This window comes from Coregonus lavaretus, assembly GCF_964263955.1.
Source record: "Coregonus lavaretus genome assembly, chromosome: 8".
Taxonomy (NCBI): domain Eukaryota; kingdom Metazoa; phylum Chordata; class Actinopteri; order Salmoniformes; family Salmonidae; genus Coregonus; species Coregonus lavaretus.
Genome location: NC_139995.1, coordinates 27,946,392 through 27,967,650, shown reverse-complemented (window position 1 = coordinate 27,967,650; position 21,259 = coordinate 27,946,392). Strand labels below are relative to the sequence as shown.

The window sequence follows — 21,259 nt, the reverse complement described above, 5'->3', positions numbered from 1 at the left end:
AGCGCAACACTTTTGCTTCGCATAGAGTTGATCAGGCCGTTGATCGTGGCCTGTGGAATGTTGTCCCACTCCTCTTTCATGGCTGTGCGAAGTTGCTGGATATTGGCGGGAACTGGAACATGCTGTCGTACACGTCGATCCAGAGCATCTCAAACATGCTCAATGGGTTACATGTCTGGTGAGTATGCAGCTGCTTCTAGGAATTTTCAGCTTCTAGGAATTGTGTACAGATCCTTGCAACATAAGGACATGCATTATCATGCTGAAACATGAGTTGATGGCGGCAGATGAATGACACGACAATGGGCCTCAGGATCTCATCACGGTATCTCTGTGCATTCAAATTGCCATCGATAAAATGCAATTGTGTTCGTTGGCCATAGCTTATGCCTGCCCATACCATAACCCCACCGCCACCATGGGCACTCTGTTCACAACATTGACATCAGCAAACCACTCGCCCACACGATGCCATACACGTGGTCTGCGGTTGTGAGGCCGGTTGGACTTACTGCCAAATTCTCTAAAATGAAGTTGAAGGCGGCTTATGGTAGAATGGTAGAATTCTCTGGCAACAGCTCTGGTGGACATTATTGCAGTAAGCATGCCAATTGCACACTCCCTCAAAACTTGAGACATCTGTGGCATTGTGTTGTGTGACAAAACTGGACATTTTGGTGGTCTTTTATTGTCCCCAGCACAAGGTGCACCTGTGAAATGATCATGATGTTTAATCAGTTTCTTGATATGCCACACCTGTCAGGTGAATGGTTTATCTTGGCAAAGGAGAAATTCTCACTAATAGGGATGTAAACAAATTTGTGTATACAATTTGAGAGAAATACGCTTTTTGTGCGTATGAAACATTTCTGGGATCTTTAATTTCAGCTCATGAAACATGGGACTAACACTTTACATTTTGTGTTTATATTTTTGTTCAGTGTATTTATTGTAACGGAGGCTGCCAAGAAAGAAGATAACCCCCACATACCTCCAGTAGTTATAATGACTGGTTAACAGACTGATCTGGGTCAGATCTTTCCATTTTCTCTTTGTCTGTTCTGTTCTTATATGTGACGATTAAGGACAACCCTGTGAGTTTCCATATTTTTTGCATTCCCGCAAGGACTCAAATGTGTGTCACATAGGCCTATCAGGCCCCCCATCTGCCTGAATACATTCCAATGGAAATCTACTTGACTGACTGAAGTCTACAGACGCACATTCGCTCCTGATACACCCACACCATTGATTGACCCACACGTTGAAGTTTAATTTCTGTACGAGAGACAAACCATTTTTTTAAGAATGTCAAAACTCAGAACTGCCACATAACATGTTAGTCCCACTGCTCTTCAGGTCAGTTCAGCGGGTCTAGACTCTGCCTCTGTCCCAAGTCAAGACTATTTGTATACACAGGATACAATACAATGAAATGCTTCCTTGTATGTTCACTCTCGACAATGCTGCATAATAAGAATAATACAAAGGAATGATTAAATTAAATAAGCTCAAAGGAATAAAAACATTGAGGCACTCAAACAAATGTACAGTAGGATATTTCCACATGTGGCAGTGAGGAGGAATTGAGAGCAAAGTGATTAATTGTGTAATAAACAGTGCAATAACAGTATTACACAATTCATGACTTTGCTCTCCATTCCTCCTCCCTGGCACGTGTCCCACTCTCACCTCAGCCCGCCATAGATTCCGATTAAGCGACATGTTTTTTTCTGGTCTTACAGATATGGGCACGGCTAGTCTTTTTGACTGGGTTATCTCGCACAGCACTATCATTGTGAGAGAGGTCACACAACCCACCCTTCTCAGAGTCAGTCAGTCAGCCCCACCCAGCACTTGCACCTACACACCACAATAGAACAGGCTCCTTCCAGAGCACAGCACACCTGGACACACAGACAACAGACTCACTACGGCCAACAGGATCAGCCATCTTCTGAGGACACACACCTGTGTTATATCTGTGTGACGTGGAGCATGCGATGCAAGGGGAAATTCTGCACAAGCAGACAAAGTATAATCTCATCTCTCTCTATCAAACACACACATGAATACACACATACTGCACAGAGTGCACATCTAGCCTGGCAGTGTTAGCAGAGGTAATTGACGTGTCATGATGACAAACATTGATGTATCCCCTAGCAGGCCGAATTTCTTCAGGATGCTGAAGAAATTTGGCCTGTCCCCGAGGGCCCTCACAGTGTTATACAGGAGCACCATTGAGAGCATACAGTCGGGCTGCATCACAGCCTGGTACGGCAACTCCACCACCACAAGGCGCTTCAGAGGGTGATACGTGCAGCCGAATGCACCATTGGTTGCACACTGCCTGCCCTACAGGACACCTACAACACCAGGTGTCGAAGGAAGGCCAAGATCATCAGGGACCCCAGCCACCCAAGCCATTCCCTGTTCTCCCTGCATCAATCACTCATACGTGGGAAGTACAGGAGCATCAAGGCAAAAACTGGAAGACTGGCCAATAATTCTCTGAAGCTGGAGACTCTTATCTCCCTCACTAACTTTAAGCATCAGTTGTCAGAGCACCTTACCGATCACTGCACCTGTACACAGCCCATCTGAAATTAGCCCACCCAACTACCTCATCCCCATATTGTTATTTATTTTGCTCATTTGCACCCCAGTATCTCTATTTGCACATCATCTCTTGCACATCTATCATTCCAGTGTTAATACTAATTGTAATTATTTTGCACTATGGCCTATTTATTGCCTTACCTCCATAACTTGCTACATTTGCACACACTGTATATATATTTTCTGTTGTATTTTTGACTTTATGTTTTGTTTTACCCCATATGTAACTCTGTGTTGTTGTTTTTATCGCACTGCTTTGCTTTATCTTGGCCAGGTCGCAGTTGTAAACGAGAACTTGTTCTCAACTGGCTTACCTGGTTAAATAAAGGTGAAATAAAAATTAAATAAAAATAGTTTCTACCCTCAGTCCATCAGGCTGCTAAATAGCCACCACTAGTCAGCTAACTGCTCCCACCCCCCGCTTCTCCCCCTATGGACATTTTCCCCCCACACCCCCAAAAACAACGGTCACTTACCTTACCTGCTGCTCCCCCTTTGGACATTCCCCTCCCCCCAACAGACTTTAACTCTGCCCCCACCCCAATGACATTTATTTATTCATCATTGCTACAGTTGTTATGATGTATATAGTGCTATTTATACTACCGATCAAATGTTTGTAGTTGTTAATATGTATATTATAGATTTTTATTATCATTTTTATTGTTTTTATTTCACTTGGTCCCCACACCCCCTCAGTGTTCATGCTACTCCCCTTATGGTCATTCCCCCTCAACAGTCTTTACTCTGCCTCCACCCCAATGGACATTTATTTATTCATCATTGCTACAGTTGTTATGATGTATATAGTGCTATTTATACTACCGATCAAATGTTTTAGAACACCTACTCATTCAAGGGGTTTTCTTTATTTTTACTATTTTCTACATTGTAGAATAATAGTGAAGACATCAAAACTATGAAATAACACATATAGAATCATGTAGTAACCAAAAAAGTGTTAAACAATCAAAATATATTTTAGATTTTAGATTTTTCAAATAGCCACCCTTTGCCTTAATGACAGCTTTGCACACTCTTGGCATTCTCTCAACCAGCTTCAGCTGGAATGCTTTTCCAACAGTCTTGAAGGAGTTCCCACATATGCTGAGCAGTAGGTAGCCATGCTTGTTAAGTGTGCCTTGAATTCTAAATAAATCACAGACATTGTCACCAGCAAAGCAACCCCACACCATAACACCTCCTCCTCCATGCTTTACGGTGGGAAATACACGTGCGGAGATCATCCGTTCACCCACACCGCATCTCACAAAGACACGGCAGTTGGAACCAAAAATCTCCAATTTGGACTCCAGACCAAAGGACACATTTCCACCGGTCTAATGTCCATTGCTCGTGTTTCTTGGCCCAAGCATGTCTCTTATTATTATTGGTGTCCTTTAGTAGTGGTTTCTTTGCAGCAATTCGACCATGAAGGCCTGATTCACACAGTCTCCTCTGAACAGTTGATGTTGAGATGTGTCTGTTACTTGAACTCTGTGAAGCATTTATTTGGGCTGCAATTTCTGAGGCTGGTAACTCTAATGGATTTATCCTCTGCAGCAGAGGTAACTCTGGGTCTTCCATTCCTGTGGCAGTCCTCATGAGAGCCAGTTTCATCATAGCGCTTAATGGTTTTTGCGACTGCACTTGAAGAAACTTTCAACGTTTTTGAAATGTTCCGTATTGACTGACCTTCATGTCTTAAAGTAATGATGGGCTGTCGTTTCTCTTTGCTTGTGTAAGCTGTTCTTGCCATAATATGGACTTGGTCTTTTACCAAATAGGGCTATCTGTTGTATACCCCCCCTACCTTGTCACAAAACAACTGATTGGCTCAAACTCATTAAGAAGGAAAGAAATTCCACAAATTAACTTTTAAGAAGGCACACCTATTAATTGAATTGCATTCCAGGTGACTACCTCATGAAACTGGTTAAGAGAATGCCAAGAGTGTGCAAAACTGTCATCAAGGCAAAGGCTGGCTACTTTGAAGAATCTAAAATCTAAAATATATTTTTATTTGTTTAACACTTTTTTGGTTACTACATGAAGCCATATGTGTTATTTCATAGTTTTGATGTCTTCACTATTATTCTACAATGTTAAAAATAGTAAAAATAAAGAAAACCCCTTGAATGAGTAGGTGTTCTAAAACTTTTGACCGGTAGTGTATATTGTTGCTTTTTTATTACCATTTTCATTATTTTCTTTCACTTAGTCCTGCATGTTGTAGCTCGGAGCCTGAGATTTTCACTGTACCCTGCAATCACACCTGCACACCTGTACATGTGACTATTAAACACTCTGAATCTGAATCTGTAGCAGCATCACACAAACCACAGTGACACCATGCTCCTTTTTATCTAGGCTTTTCAAATGCATGCACACTACACAGAGGTGTGGTGGTTAATCCTGTACATGCTAATGAGATGTCGCCCAATGATATGCAATGAGATGTCGCCCAATGAGATGCAATAAGGTGTCGCCCAATGAGATGGAATGAGATGTCAACCAATGAAATGCAATGAGATGTCGCCCACCCTCAGCTATAATGTGGGCATGCCCCAAGTGTCATCACTGGGGCCCCTCCTGTTCAGCCTGCACATTCATGATCTTATCTTCTGTCTGTACTGGGTCTAAAGTACAAATGTATGCAGACAATACAGTGTTTTATGTGCATGCAAAGAGCAAACAGCAAGCTGCACAAGAACTCACTGCAGCAATGGTCAATGTTACAAAGGGGCTCAGTGACTCATGTTTGCACCGCAATGTGAAAAATGCAGTCTGTATGTTCTTCACAAAGACGGCAACTGATTCTACTGAGCCAGATGTCTATGTGTCAGGGGAGAAGCTCCAGGTGGTATTCGTTTTAAGTACCTTGGAATCATACTTGAATACAATTTCTCTTTCAAAAAGCAGGTGAAAAAGGTAACCCAAATAACCAAATTCAACCTGGCTAATTTCTGATATATGGAATAGTTTGACTACACAGGCAGCAGAACTGTACTTCAATGCTATGATACTCCCCCACTTAACATACCGCCTGACTAGTTGGGCCCAAGCTTAATGTACAACATTAAAGCCCATTCAGTCTGTCTACAAACAGGCTCTCAAGGAGCATGATAGAAAGTCCAATAGCCATCACCACTGTAACATCCTCAGAAGGGAGGGAGGTACAGTATGTCTGCCTCTCTGTGCCCTCTCTACCTTCTCTCTCTCTCTCTCTCTCTCTCTCTCTCTCTCTCTCTCTCTCTCTCTCTCTCTCTCTCTCTCTCTCTCTCTCTCTCTCTCTCTCTCTCTCTCTCTCTCTCTCTCTCTCTCTCTCTCTCTCTCTCTCTCTCTCTCTCTCTCTCTCTCTCTCTCTCTCTCTCTCTCTCTCTCTCTCTCTCTCTCTCTCTCTCTCTCTCTCTCTCTCTCTCTCTCTCTCTCTCTGTCACGGTTTCGGCCGAGGCTGCTCCTCCTCCTGGTTCGGGCAGGCTTCGGCGGTCGTCGTCCCCGGAGTACTAGCTGCCACCGATCTATGTTTCATGTTCGTTTGGTTTTGTCTTGATGTTGTACACCTGTGTCTTGTTAGTCCTCGTTAGTGTCCTATTTAGTTCTCGTTGAGTGTGTTTGTCTTTGTGTGTAATTGCTCTTCTGTTTTGTGTTGGAGCTACGTACTTCCCTCCAGTGTTTTGGAGAGGTTTTTCGCACATGTTAGTGCGCCGTTTGTTTGACGCCTGTGTGCGCTGTTATTTCGCCTTCGGGCTTATCGTGCTTATTTTCTACGTGAATATTGCACTAAAGTATTTTGGACTGAGCTTCTGCGTCCTGCGCTTGATTCATGCACCACACCCACCTTCAGCACCCCTTGACAGAATCACACACCACAATGGAATCAGCAGGATCTGCAGTTACGCCTGAGTCGCTCGAGGAGCATGTTCGCGGCCAAGATGACCAGATACGACAACTGGGGACCGCTCTACAGGACGTCATCAACACCCTGCACCGATGGGAGGCCAGCGGGGTACCCACACCTCCACCTACCCTGCCAACCCCATCGGCCGGTCCACCAGTCCCAGGTCCGGAACCCAGGGGGATTCGGCTCTCGCTCCCGAGGGCGTATGACGGAACAGCTGCCGGGTGTCAGGGGTTCCTCCTGCAGGTGGAGCTCTACCTGGCCACTGTACACCCGGTGCCCTCGGGACACGAGAGCGTTTCCGCCCTCATCTCCTGTCTCACGGGCAAGGCGTTGGAGTGGGCTAACGCCGAGTGGAGGAAGATGGACGCCAACACCTTCTCCTACGCCGAGTTCTCCCGCCGCTTCAAGGCCGTGTTCGACCATCCACCTGAGGGCAAAGCGGCGGGGGAGCGTCTAGTCCACCTGAGACAGGGGAGGAGGAGCGCACAGGCGTTTGCTCTAGAGTTCCGGACTCTAGCGGCGGACGCAGGGTGGAATGAACGGGCCCTCATCGACCATTTTCGATGTAGCCTACGGGAGGACGTTCAACGTGAGTTGGCCTGCAGGGATACCCATCTCACCTTCGACCAGTTGGTCGATATGTCCATCCGTCTGGACACCCTGCTGGCCACCCGTGGACGTCCCGAGGGGGGTCCGTCCATTTCACCCTCCGGCACCTCAGAGCCGAGCCCTATGGAGCTCGGGGGTGCCGGCGCTAGAGAACGGAGGAGGAGGAGCCCGAGGGGGCCTGTCTCCTGCACCAAGTGCGGTCGTGGAGGGCACACTGCGGCCAGGTGCTGGGGAGGGTTCTCCGGGGGAGAAGACAACAGGCCACGCACTGGGGGGGCCTCCCAGGTGAGTAGACGTCCCACTTACCCAGAGCTTTCTGTTGCGCACTTTTGTATACCTGTGTGTTTTCCACAGGTTGCACCTCATTCCCAGCATAAGGCGCTAGTAGATTCAGGCGCAGCTGGGAATTTTGTTGATCGGAAGTTTTGTTTAGATTTAGGGATCCCTCTCCTACCTGTTGACAAACCTTTTCCCGTTCATGCCTTAGATAGCCGCCCGTTGGGGTCGGGGTTGATTAGGGAGATCACAGCGCCACTTAGGATGTGTGCGCAGGGGGGTCATGAAGAGACTATACAGCTGTATCTGATCGACTCTCCTGCGTACCCAGTGGTGCTGGGAATTCCCTGGTTAAGCACCCATAACCCTGCTATTTCGTGGCAACAGAGGGCTCTCGATGGGTGGTCTGCTCAGTGCGAGGGGCGATGTCTGGGTGTTTCCGTGGGGGCGACTTCGGTGGAAAGTCCAAACCAAGTGCCCGCACTGCACATTCCGCCTGAATATGGGGATTTAGCTCTCGTGTTTAGTAAAACGAGGGCGACGCAGTTGCCTCCTCATAGACAGGGGGATTGTGCGATTGATCTCCAGGCAGGAGCAGCGCTCCCACGGAGCCACGTGTATCCTTTGTCTCAAGAGGAGAGAAAAGCTATGGAGACTTACATAGCCGAATCTTTGAGACAGGGATACATTCGGCCCTCCACTTCTCCCGCCTCCTCAAGCTTCTTTTTTGTGAAGAAGAAAGATGGAGGGTTGCGCCCGTGCATTGATTACCGTGGTCTCAATCAGATTACTGTGAAATACAGTTATCCACTCCCTCTGATTGCGACCATGACAGAGTCATTGCATGGAGCGCGGTTTTTCACAAAATTGGATCTCAGGAGCGCGTATAACTTGGTGCGCATTAGGGAGGGCGACGAATGGAAGACAGCGGTTAGTACCACGTCAGGTCATTTCGAATATCTCGTCATGCCATATGGGTTGATGAATGCTCCATCAGTCTTCCAATCCTTCGTAGATGACATTTTCCGGGATATGCAGGGACAAGGGGTGGTCGTGTACATTGATGACATTCTGGTGTACTCGTCTACCCGAGCCGAGCATATAACCCTGGTGCGTCGTGTATTGAGGAGGCTGTTGGAGCACGACCTATATGTCAAGGCAGAGAAATGTCTGTTTTTCCAGGAGTCGGTCTCCTTTTTGGGTTATCGGTTGTCCGCGTCAGGGGTGAGAATGGAGGTGGATCGTGTGTCCGCTGTGCGTAATTGGCAAACTCCAACCACTGTAAAAGAGGTGCAGCAGTTCTTGGGCTTTGCGAATTACTACCGGAGGTTTATCCGGGGTTTTGGACAGGTGGCAGCTCCCATCACGTCCCTTCTGAAAGGGGGTCCGGTGCGCCTGCAGTGGTCAGCTGATGCGGACAGGGCCTTTAGGAGACTGAAGGACCTGTTTACGTCGGCTCCGGTGCTGGCGCATCCGGATCCCGCATTACCCTTTCAGGTTGAGGTAGACGCGTCTGAGGCTGGTATAGGGGCCGTTCTCTCTCAACGGTCCGGCACGCCACCTAAACTCCGCCCCTGTGCTTTTTACTCAAAAAAGCTCAGCCCGGCGGAGCGTAACTATGACGTTGGGGACAGGGAGCTGTTAGCTGTAGTTCAAGCCCTTAAGGTGTGGAGGCATTGGCTTGAGGGGGCTCAACACCCTTTCCTCATTTTGACTGACCATCGGAACCTGGAGTACATCCGGGCAGCGAGGAGACTGAACCCTCGCCAGGCTCGATGGAGTATGTTTCTCACCAGGTTCGTATTTAAAATCACGTACATCCCTGGGTCCCAGAATGGTAAGGCAGATGCGCTGTCCCGGCGGTATGACACGGAGGAGAGGTCCGTTGAGCCTACTCCCATATTACCGGAGTCTTGCCTTGTGGCACCGGTGGTGTGGGAGGTCGATGCCGAAATCGAGCGAGCGTTGCGTGCTGACCCCAGCCCTCCACAGTGTCCTGAGGGTCGGAAGTACGTTCCGCTCGAGATTCGGGATCGACTCATTTACTGGGCTCACACGTCACCCTCCTCTGGACATCCGGGTATTGGCCGGACAGTGCATTGCCTTAGCACTAAATACTGGTGGCCCACTTTGGCTAGGGATGTGAGGGTTTATGTCTCCTCCTGCTCGGTGTGCGCCCAGTGTAAGGCGCCCCGACATCTGCCCAGGGGTAAGTTACAACCCCTGCCCGTTCCACAACGACCATGGTCCCACCTCTCGGTGGATTTTGTGACAGACCTTCACCTCTCTCAGGGGAATAGCACCATCCTGGTCGTTGTGGACTGGTTCTCTAAGGCCTGTCGTCTTCTCCCTATGTCGGGTCTTCCTACTGCCCTACAGACCGCTGAGGCCCTATTTACCCACGTCTTCCGGCATTACGGGGTACCCGAGGATATAGTGTCTGATCGAGACCCCCAGTTTACCTCCCGTGTTTGGAGAGCGTTCATGGAGCGTTTGGGGGTCTCGGTTAGCCTTACCTCAGGGTACCACCCGGAGAGTAACGGGCAGGTAGAACGTGTCAACCAGGATGTGGGTAGGTTTCTGAGGTCGTATTGCCAGGGCCGGCCGGAGGAGTGGGCACGGTACATTCCCTGGGCCGAGATGGCCCAGAACTCTCTCAGCCACTCCTCTACCAACCTAACCCCCTTCCAATGTGTGTTAGGTTACCAGCCGGTTCTAGCACCTTGGCAGCAGAGCCAGATCGAGGCCCCTGCGGTGGATGATTGGATGAGACGCTCGGAAGAGACGTGGAACGCTGCCCACGTCCACCTGCAGCGGGCCGTCCTTCGTCACAAGGCGAGCGCCGATCTCCACCGCAGTGAGGGGCCGGTGTACGCACCCGGAGATCGAGTCTGGCTCTCTACCAGAAACCTACCCCTCCGCCTGCCCTGCCGGAAGCTGGGTCGGCGGTTTGTGGGGCCCTTTAAAGTCCTGAGAAGATTGAACGAGGTGTGTTATAGGTTACATCTACCTGTTGAGTATAAGAATATTAACCCCTCGTTCCATGTGTCTCTTCTCAGGCCGGTGGTAGCTGGTCCACTCCAGGACAATGAGATAGGGGAGACTCCTCCGCCCCCACTGGACATCGAGGGGGCTCCGGCGTACACCGTTCGGTCCATATTGGACTCAAGACGTCGGATGGGGGGGGGGTCTCCAGTATCTCGTGGAGTGGGAGGGGTACGGCCCGGAGGAGCGGTGCTGGGTGCCGCGGAGGGACATCCTAGACCCATCTCTCCTGTTGGAGTTCCACCGGGACCATCCCGCGCGCCCTGCTCCGCGTCCTCCTGGTCGTCCCCGAGGCCGGGGTCGGCGCACGGCTGGAGCCGCGCGTCAAGGGGGGGGTACTGTCACGGTTTCGGCCAAGGCTGCTCCTCCTCCTGGTTCGGGCAGGCTTCGGCGGTCGTCGTCCCCGGAGTACTAGCTGCCACCGATCTATGTTTCATGTTCGTTTGGTTTTGTCTTGATGTTGTACACCTGTGTCTTGTTAGTCCTCGTTAGTGTCCTATTTAGTTCTCGTTGAGTGTGTTTGTCTTTGTGTGTGATTGCTCTTCTGTTTTGTGTTAGAGCTACGTACTTCCCTCCAGTGTTTTGGAGAGGTTTTTCGCACATGTTAGTGCGCCGTTTGTTTGACGCCTGTGTGCGCTGTTATTTCGCCTTCGGGCTTATCGTGCTTATTTTCTACGTGAATATTGCACTAAAGTCTTTTGGACTGAGCTTCTGCGTCCTGCGCTTGATTCATGCACCACACCCACCTTCAGCACCCCTTGACACTCTCTCTCTCTCTCTCTCTCTCTCTCGGATAGAGTTTCCCATCCTCAACTTGTTTATACAGAACTCAAACCCTACCCATGGGATGACACACTGTCTACTACACAGATCTAGGATCAGAAAAACATAACCACTGTCTTCAATCAGTATGGGGCAACTCTAATCTGTGCTTCCCAAAAGTTGCTGCACTATGCTCAGCCTGGTCTCATAGACTAGGCGTAACATAGTAAATATAAATCTGGAACAGTCAAATTAGTAAGACATATTCCATTTGGTATGGTTACATGAGACTACTTAAGGAAAAAACAAAAGTAGTGTAGTTGGCCAGGGTTGGTGGGCGTACAATGCGAATGTCTAGCAACCCAAAGGTTGCGAGTTTGAATCTCAACATGGACAACTTTAGCATTTTAGCTAATTAGCAACTTTTCAACTACTTACTACTTCTTAGTGACTTTGCAACTACTGTACTTAGCATGTTAGCTAACCCTTCCCCTAACCTTAACTATTTTAGCTAACCCTTCCCCTAACCCTAACCTTAATCATTTTAGCTAACCCTAACCCTAACCCTAACCTTAACCCTTTAACCTAACTCCTAAACGTAACCCTAACCCTAACCCCTAGCCTAGCTAACGTTAGTCAGCTAGCTAACTTTAGCTACCATAACATATTGTATGTTTTACAAATTCGTAACATATCATAAGAATTGTAATTCATAACATATCATTCGAAATGGCTGATGGACACCCACAAATTAATACATGCCATACGAAACGTAACATATCATACTAAATGAAGTGTCTCGAATTTATGTAAAGAATGATACGAAATGCTTTGAGACCACGTTGCTATACTGCACTACCTGAAGCTTTTAGGGATGGTTCCCCGGACCCAGAAATGGAATTAACCCCTATCCTGGTTTCTGGCCAATCCCAGTCACGAGCCCAACCACAAATCCACCATCTGGGAAACACAATCTACAGAAGATAACACTACATTACCAGCATTGTATGTTGTACCATAATACCGTGATGCTTTATGTAATTCTTGTTAAATCTCCATCCTGGTATAGCCCCGCCTTCAATACCTACTGGGAAACCAGTCAATTAGCAAACAACAGGAAACAGTACTGGGCCCATGCCTGCCATTGTGAAAACCCTTGGTGTAAGCCAGAGCTAACACCTATACAGTATATATAGACTTTAGCTCAGCGGGCAAACGCCATCTTGAGTTACACAGATGACCTGGGATCAATACCCAGATGGTTCAGTTCATTTCACATTGGTGAAAAAAGGTCACAATGGTGCCTGGACTCAAGTCACACAGTTGATGTCTAGCCTATCAGTTGCTGAGGTCAAAGTATAGCTGAGGTAATTCGGTGAATGCATAAGCCTTATGCTCACTGGGCTAACATCGTCGTGGAAAGCACAGATGACCTGGGCTCAATACCATTTTCCCTGTGCTATTATCTCTACTAGTGTACTACTTACTTTTAAGGCTATAAGAATAGCATCCTCAACCTGCATGGCTAAGTGTACTTTTGAATGAGCATGGTGGGGTGACGTGATAAGCAATCCAGTTATATAAGGATGCATTGGGGAATGAGTTACCTGAAAGTCCACTTCAGCTACACTGAAGAATCCAGGCTATAACCATCACAACTCTTCCCTCCATGGGTGATATTGTTAAATTAAAATCCAATTCATTTTCCAGTCTGGTAGCCTAAATAAGTAGGGGCACTGTGGCTGGCCTATGCCACGTCATGGGCACGCATTTCAACACACACACACACACATACACACATACATACAGCGCAGGGATAGCTCAATTCGCGCTCGTGCTTATCAGACGGAAATGCGGCGCCCGCTCAACCGTGACTAAACACAGGGGGCTATCACGCGCACGCGCTCACGTCATCTCTGGTGGACCCGCCTTGTAACTTCCTATGCCAGGAGTTTGTCAGATGCGCATGTAGCGGCTCGCGGGGTTCTAAATGGAACAATGTGACTGGTCGGAAGTGACAGCCTTAACCGTGTGGGGTTAACGATTAAGCCAGGTACGGGCCGTTACCGTAAATAAGGCATGCATACCGGCACCCACGCATCAGGCTGCAGCACACATTATAACGGAGTGCAGGATACGAGACAACAGTTTTGACAGGATACGAGACAACCGTTTTGAGGCGTTCAGCAGTGCGCTCTGTTCTGTGTGGTTTCTCTCGTCTCCTCTGTGGACCTCTGCGTTTTAGGTAAAGAACTGTCTGTTATACCAGATGTGCTGGTACCGATCCAGACATATTGGACTGGGGGATGCTTTTCACCTCAGGCTATTTTCCTCTTTTATTCCTCGCTGCTCTCTTTATCTCTCCCCCCTCCCCCCTCTCCCCCTCTCTCTCTGTGAAGGGAATCGTTGTTTTTTGTCATTACCACTTTAGAGAATATTCCCTGGCTCATGTTACCGTTATGTTATGGTTCATCTAGCTGTCACGTCAGTTGCCTGAAATATTTCATTATACATAACTGGGCTACAAGTGGGTGGCTGACTAAATTTGGAGAGAAAAAATCCCCACGATCAATAATCGGGTTGTGTTGGCATTATCACAAACTCACAGAAGGGTTCCTTCCCCCTATTCACCCACGACCAAGCTTGTACTAATTTACGCCTTTGCTGTGTTGGGCTGCGGGGTATTGGTCTTGACTACTAAACAGAGGATTGTTTCAGGACCAGGACCAGGGGGGAAACCAAATGCGCACTAACGTAGGAGCGTATCTGATGTCTTAACATGTGGGGGGAGAATCAGCATTAGAGGACGTAGCCTACACCTCGGCTATTGGCAGAATATTTGTAGCCGGCCAGAGGAATTTACATGTTTGGCGCTGTATGAAACCGTTTGTAAACTCTTCCATAGGTGACCCCTCTTCATAACGCCAAACAGAGTCCGAGTAAAGCGTTGAGTTTTGTTAGTGCAACACGCTGCTTTTTTAAGGTTAATATCCTACCCTCAGTCAACTCAGCTTGAAGTAGACCGCTGAAAGTAAAGGCTGATTTAGGTAGGCTATAGCCGAGTGTCTAAGGCAGGGCTCTCCAACAAACAGATTTATTCCAACCGGTGCCTATACCAAATAAATTCAGTATTGCCATGTCCATTCCATGGCAGCCATTTGTGGTCAACAATGCGCATTTATAGGCTTGGCTACAAAAAAAAAGCTGAAGCTGATGTAATGTTCCCTGTGAAAGAGACAGAAAATGTAGCCTATTAAGTTAGGGTAGGTAACAACACATCTGCCACACTGATCCTTAACACGGGGGCCCCTCAGGGGTGCGTGCTCAGTCCCCTCCTGTACTCCCTGTTCACCCATGACTGCATGGCCAGGCACGACTCCAACACCATCATTAAGTTTGCCGACGACACAACAGTGGTAGGCCTGATCTCCGACAACGATGAGACAGCCTATAGGGAGGAGGTCAGAGACCTGGCCGTGTGGTGCCAGGATAACAACCTCTCCCTCACGTGATCAAGACAAAGGAGATGATTGTGGACTACAGGAAAAAAAAGAGGACTGAGCACACCCCCATTCTCATCGACGGGGTTGTAGTGGAACAGGTTGAGAGCTTCAAGTTCCTTGGTGTCCACATCACCAACAAACTATCATGGTCCATACACACCAAGACAGTCGTGAAGAGGGCACGACAAAGCCTATTCCCCCTCAGGAGACTGAATAGATTTGGCATGGGTCCTCAGATCCTCAAAAAGTTATTCAGCTACATCATCGAGAGCATCCTGACTGGTTGCATCACCGCCTGGTATGGCAACTGCTCGGCCTCCGACCTCAAGGCACTACAGAGGGTAGTGCGTACGGCCCAGTACATCACTGGGGCCAAGCTTCCTGCCATCCAGGACCTCTATACCAGGCGGTGTCAGAGGAAGGCCCTAAAAATTGTCAAAGACTCCAGCCACCCTAGTCATAGACTGTTCTCTCTGCTACCGCACGGCAAGCGGTACCGGAGCGCCAAGTCTAGGTCCAAAAGGCTTCATAACAGCTTCTACCCCCAAGCCATAAGACTCCTGAACAGCTAATCATGGCTACCCTGACTATTTACACTGCCCCCCACCCCACCCCACCCCATCCCCCTCTTTTACGCTGCTGCTACTCTGTTTATTATTTATGCATAGTCACTTTAACTCTACATGTACAGTCGTGGTCAAAAGTTTTGAGAATGACACAAGTATTGGTCTTCACAAAGTTCGCTGCTTCAGTGTTATGAGATATTTTTGTATAATTACAAGCATTCCATAAGTGTCAAAGGCTTTTATTGGCAATTACATTAAGTTTATGCAAAGAGTCAATATTTGCAGTGTTGACCCTTCTTTTTCAAGACCTCTGCAATCCGCCCTGGCATGCTGTCAATTAACTTCTGGGCCACATCCTGACTGATGGCAGCCCATTCTTGCATAATCAATGCTTGGAGTTTGTCAGAATTTGTGGGTTTTTGTTTGTCCACCCACCTCTTGAGGATCGACCACAAGTTCTCAATGGGATTAAGGTCTGGGGAGTTTCCTGGCCATGGACCCAAAATTACGATGTTTTGTTCCCCGAGCCACTTAGTTATCACTTCTGCCTTATGGCAAGGTGCTCCATCATGCTGGAAAAGATATTGGTCGTCACCAAACTGTTCTTGGATGGTTGGGAGAAGTTGCTCTCGGAGGATGTGTTGGTACCATTCTTTATTCATGTCTGTGTTCTTAGGCAAAATTGTGAGTGAGCCCACTCCCTTGGCAGAGAAGCTACCCCACACATGAATGGTCTCAGGATGCTTTACTGTTGGCATGACACAGGACTGATGGTAGCGCTCACCTTGTCTTCTCCGGACAAGGTGTTTTCTGGATACCCCAAACAATCAGAAAGGGGATTCATCAGAGAAAATGACTTTACCCCAGTCCTCAGCAGTCCAATCCCTGTACCTTTTGCAGAATATCAGTCTGTCCCTGATGTTTTTTTTTTACTCCTGAGTGGCGCAGTGGTCTAAGGCACCGCAGTGCTAACTGTGCCACTAGAGATCCTGGTTCGAATCCAGGCTATGTCGCAGCCGGCCGCGACCGGGAGACTCATGGGCGGCGCACAATTGGCCCAGTGTCGTCCAGGGTAGGGGAGGGAATGGCCGGCAGGGATGTAGCTCAGTTGATAGAGCATGGCGTTTGCAACGCCAGGGTTGTGGGTTCGATTCCCACGGGGGGCCAGTATAAAAAAATATATATATATATATATATATATATATATATATATATTCACTAACTGTAAGTCGCTCTGGATAAGAGCGTCTGCTAAATGACTAAAATGTAAAAATGTAAAAAAAAAAAATTCCTGGAGAGAAGTGGCTTCTTTGCTGCCCTTCTTGACACCAGGCCATCCTCCAAAAGTCTTCGCCTCAATGTGCGTGCAGATGCAGTCACACCTGCCTGCTGCCATTCCTGAACAAGCTCTGCACTGGTGGTGCCCCGATCCCACAGCTGAATCAACTTTAGGAGACGGTTCTGGCGCTTGCTGGACTTTCTTGGAAGCCCTGACGCCTTCTTCACAACAATTGAACCTCTCTCCTTGAAGTTCTTGATGATCCGATAAATGGTTGATTTATGTGCAATCTTACTAGCAGCAATATCCTTGCCTGTGAAGCCCTTTTTGTAAAAAGCAATGATGACGGCACATGTTTCCTTGCAGGTAACCATGGTTAACAGAGGAAGAACAATGATTTCAAGCACCACCCTCCTTTTAAAGCTTCCAGTCTGTTATTCTAACTCAATCAGCATGACAGAGTGATCTCCAGCCTTGTCCTCGTCAACACTCTCACCTGTGTTAACGAGAGAATCACTGACATGATGGCAGCTGGTCCTTTTGTGGCAGGGCTGAAATGCAGTGGAAAAGTTTTTTTGGGATTAAGTTCATTTTCATGGCAAAGAGGGACTTTGCAATTAATTGCAATTCATCTGATCACTCTTCATGACATTCTGGAGTATATGCAAATTGCCATCATCAAAACTGAGGCAGCAGACTGTGTGAAAATTAGTATTTGTGTCATTCTCAAAACTTTTGACCACGACTGTACATATTACCTCAATTACCTCGACTAGCCGGTGCCCCCGCACATTGACCCTGTACTGGTACCCCCCTGTATATAGCCTCCCTACTGTTATTTTATTTTACTGCTGCTCTTTAGTTATTTGCTTTTATCTTTTACTTCACTATTTTTTACTTAACACATTTTGTATTAAATTTGTTATAAAAAAAGAAAATTGTTGGTAAGTAAGCATTTCACTGTAATGTCTACACCTGTTGTATTCGGCGCATGTGGCAAATACAATTTTATTTTATTTATAATTTTCTTCTCTTTCAGGTAAACAGCAGCCAGAGCGCTGGAGGAGAAGTACTCTCCCGCAGTGCAGCTCCGTAACTCTATCCGTGTGCTGCAGACCTTTAAATACTCCTCATAAAATAGCCACTTGGTGAAAGGTGAGACCTTCCCAGCCCAGGACACCGACTAGCGCGAGCTAGTCTGAAAGGACCATCAGAGCGCGTGCAGGACTGGATGACTTTCTGAAAAGAACTTCAGGCTACGAGCTGGACCTGCAATATTTCATGTACTTTTCCATACCAACTTTTCAAGACTTTTTGGTTACCAGTCGTTGTTGACCAGATAACAATTGGTTTGTTCGTTTGTTTTGCTGTCTTTAACAAATATATAATTATGTTTCATTCTTCTATACATCTGTCTACCGTGCGCATGCAGTGAATGGAGAACATACTCCAGCTTCTCCCAAAGCACCGGCAAGATCTCACACATGCCTGGGGGAGAGCAGCTACGCACACCTGCCTTTGCAGTAGCCTAGTTGTGCCTTCAAAACGTTTTTTACCACATTATTTCGTGTTCATGACCACACCTGAGATCAGGTTATTAAAAACCGATCAAGGGAAATCTAAACTCAAACATCCCACAGCTTTTAGCCATAGCGTATATTTGTAATTCAGTTTACTGTCCCCAAAAGCTTCCGCATGGTACTTTGGTCGAAAGAGCAAGACAAACCGTCGGACACCGACATGTCATCCGGGGCGATAGAAATGAAGAAGGTGGTGCCACCAGTGTACCTCCACTCCAACGGCTCCGTTCACCCGGCTATCCTCACTGACGACCCCGAGGTGATGAGACCGGAGGAGAGGGGCGAGTACGAGCTCACGGAAGTGACATCCTTCACGGACAGGTCTGGTGAACCAGGAGATGAAGGCCGGGAGATAGTGGTGATAGACTGCCGGGCGAATGCCAAGGGCCAGCGCGAGGAGGATGCTCTCCTGGAGAACGCCAGCCAGAGCAACGAGAGCGATGACATAAGCACCGACCAGAGCCCAGAGCCACCAGCGCCGCTAAAAGAAACCTCCTTCTCCATCGGCCTCCAGGTGGTCTTGCCGTTCCTGCTGGCCGGGTTCGGGACGGTGGCGGCGGGCATGGTGCTGGACATTGTTCAGGTGAGGAGAAACTGTTTTGATTCACACCAATTTATTTCAGGTCAGGTGACAGGTCACATGGTCGTCAGACCAAAACTCCTGAACCTATTGATTCTATTTGATTCTGCACAGAGAGGAAGAGGCGAAGCGAGAGGGATAACTCAGCCTCAATTCTGGCTTCTCCTGCAGGTGGGGTTTTTCCGCTCACCAAGCAAGGAGTTTTTGTATTGAGGTCAATGAGTGTCGAATTTGGCCAGCAAGAAATCTAAGGCTTATTTGCTATGTGAGGTTTATTTGATCGAATAGAGGTGTTTTAATGCTTAGGTTGTTAAAGAGTGTACCGATATAAGTAGGACACGTGACATCCCAGCAACTTTGAGAAAAACCACTTGATTTCAGAGTTGTGCCTGTTAGTGCAATCCAGAATCCTTGGGACGTCACTACCCTAATCCTAACCTTAACCCCTACCCTAACCATAACCCTTACCTGACCCTAACTTTAACTGGTACATTAACATTTTTACATTTAAACTTCAATGGGGTAAGGATGTCCCAAGGATACTGTATTGCAAGGACCATTGTGGTTGTTCACACGCTTATCTGCCCTCTCATTTGCTAGAATGGTCCCATCTGAACTTGTTTCCTCCCGACTGCCTTCCATTTTTGAAGACATTTATTTTCCTTGTTAGAGCGGCCAATGGAGTATCTGGTCAATATAATGGAACATCTGTGTTCTGCAGTATGGACTCAGAAACAGAATGTTGAGGCATTGAGTAATGTTCCACCTGTAGGCTACAGACAACACTAGGCCTTGCTTGTGTCAGGATCTGTACTGTAATGTGTTTATGCTACCTCCTCCACCCTCCACCCTCTACTCACCTCAGTCCTGTTAAAGACAATAAGGACCCAGTCTTCAGCCTATTTTTACAGTCATGTTGTTAAGACATGCTCCGGTACTTTTGCGACGACTAAGTATTTTTTAAACCTCCCACTTTGGGCTGGATGTGTCAAAGTGTTCTTCATACATGCATAATCTATGAGCAGAATTACTGTCTTACCTCAATTAGCCACAAAATCCCTAGTTTGAAAGCACACACATGAGGGCGAGGCTAGCGTGGCTAAGCGAGTGCTGCTTGTATATATTGTAAATGGCCGGTTACCCCTTCACCCCTCGTCTGGCACATGTTGGTACACACTCCGTTCTTGGGAGGGGAGTAGGGGTGGAGGGGGGTAGAAAGAGGACAGCTGGACAGTTACATTAAGACTTATCTGTTTATTTATCTGACATATCTGTGAATACTGCTGAGACAGAGACTCAAACACATACAGTTGAAGTCGGAAGTTTACATACACCTTAGCCAAATACATTTAAACTCAGTTTTTCACAATTCCTGACATTTAATCCTGGTAAAAATTCCCTGTCTTTGGTCAGTTAGGATCACCACTTTATTTTAAGAATGTGAAATGTCAGAATAATAGTAGAGAGAATGATTTATTTCAGCTTTTATTTCTTTCATCACATTCCCAGTGGGTCAGAAGTTTACATACACTCAGTTAGTATTTGGTATCATTGCCTTTAAATTGTTTAACTTGGGTCAAATGCTTTGGGTAGCCTTCCACAAGCTTCCCACAATAAGTTGGGTGAATTTTGGCCCATTCCTCCTGACAGAGCTGGTGTAACTGAGTCAGGTTTATAGGCCTCCTTGCTCGCACACGCTTTTTCAGTTCTGCCCACAAATGTTCTATAGGATTGAGGTCAGGGCATTGTGATGGCCACTCAAATACCTTGACTTTGTTGTCCTTAAGCCATTTTGCCACAACTTTGGAAGTATGCTTGGGGTCGTTGTCCATTTGGAAGACCCATTTGCGACCAAGCTTTAACTTCCTGACTGATGTCTTGAGATGTTGCTTCAATATATCCACATAATTTTCCTTCCTCATGATGCCATCTATTTTGTGAAGTGCACCAGTCCCTCCTGCAGCAAAGCACCCCCACAGCATGATTCTGCCACCCCCATGCTACACGATTGGGATGGTGTTCTTTGGCTTGCAAGTACCCCCTTTTTCCTCCAAACATAACGATGGTCATTATGGCCAAACAGTTCTATTTTTGTTTCATCAGACCAGAGGACATTTCTCCAAAAAGTAAGATCTTTGTCCCCATGTGCAGTTGCAAACCGTAGTCTGGCTTTTTTATGGCAGTTTTGGAGCAGTGGCTTCTTCCTTGCTGAGCGACCTTTCAGGTTATGTCGATATAGGACTAGTTTTACTGTGGATATAGATACTTTTGTACATATTTCCTCCAGCATCTTCACAAGGTCCTTTGCTGTTGTTCTGGGATTGATTTGCACTTTTTGCACCAAAGTACGTTCATCTCTAAGAGACAGAACGCATCTCCTTCCTGAGCAGTATGACGGCCGCGTGGTCCCATGGTGTTTATACTTGCGTACTATTGTTTGTACAGATGAACGTGTTACCTTCAGGCATTTGGAAATTGCTCCCAAGGATGAACCAGACTTGTGGAGGTCTACAAAATTTTTTCTGAGGTCTTG

At 47.3% G+C, this 21,259-nt stretch overlaps 1 protein-coding gene across 1 annotated transcript in view; it reads left to right on the top strand.

Moving 5' to 3' along the window:
• The first annotated feature begins 13,214 nt into the window (after positions 1 to 13,214).
• slc41a1 (solute carrier family 41 member 1) overlaps positions 13,215 to 21,259 on the top strand; it is a 55,725-nt gene continuing 47,680 nt past the window's right edge. Inside the window, exons 1-2 of the mRNA XM_084167977.1 lie at positions 13,215 to 13,463; positions 17,606 to 18,729. Coding sequence (XP_084024103.1) covers positions 18,262 to 18,729 — 468 coding nt within the window. The 5' untranslated portion in view covers positions 13,215 to 13,463; positions 17,606 to 18,261. The remainder of the gene's footprint in view (positions 13,464 to 17,605; positions 18,730 to 21,259) is intronic.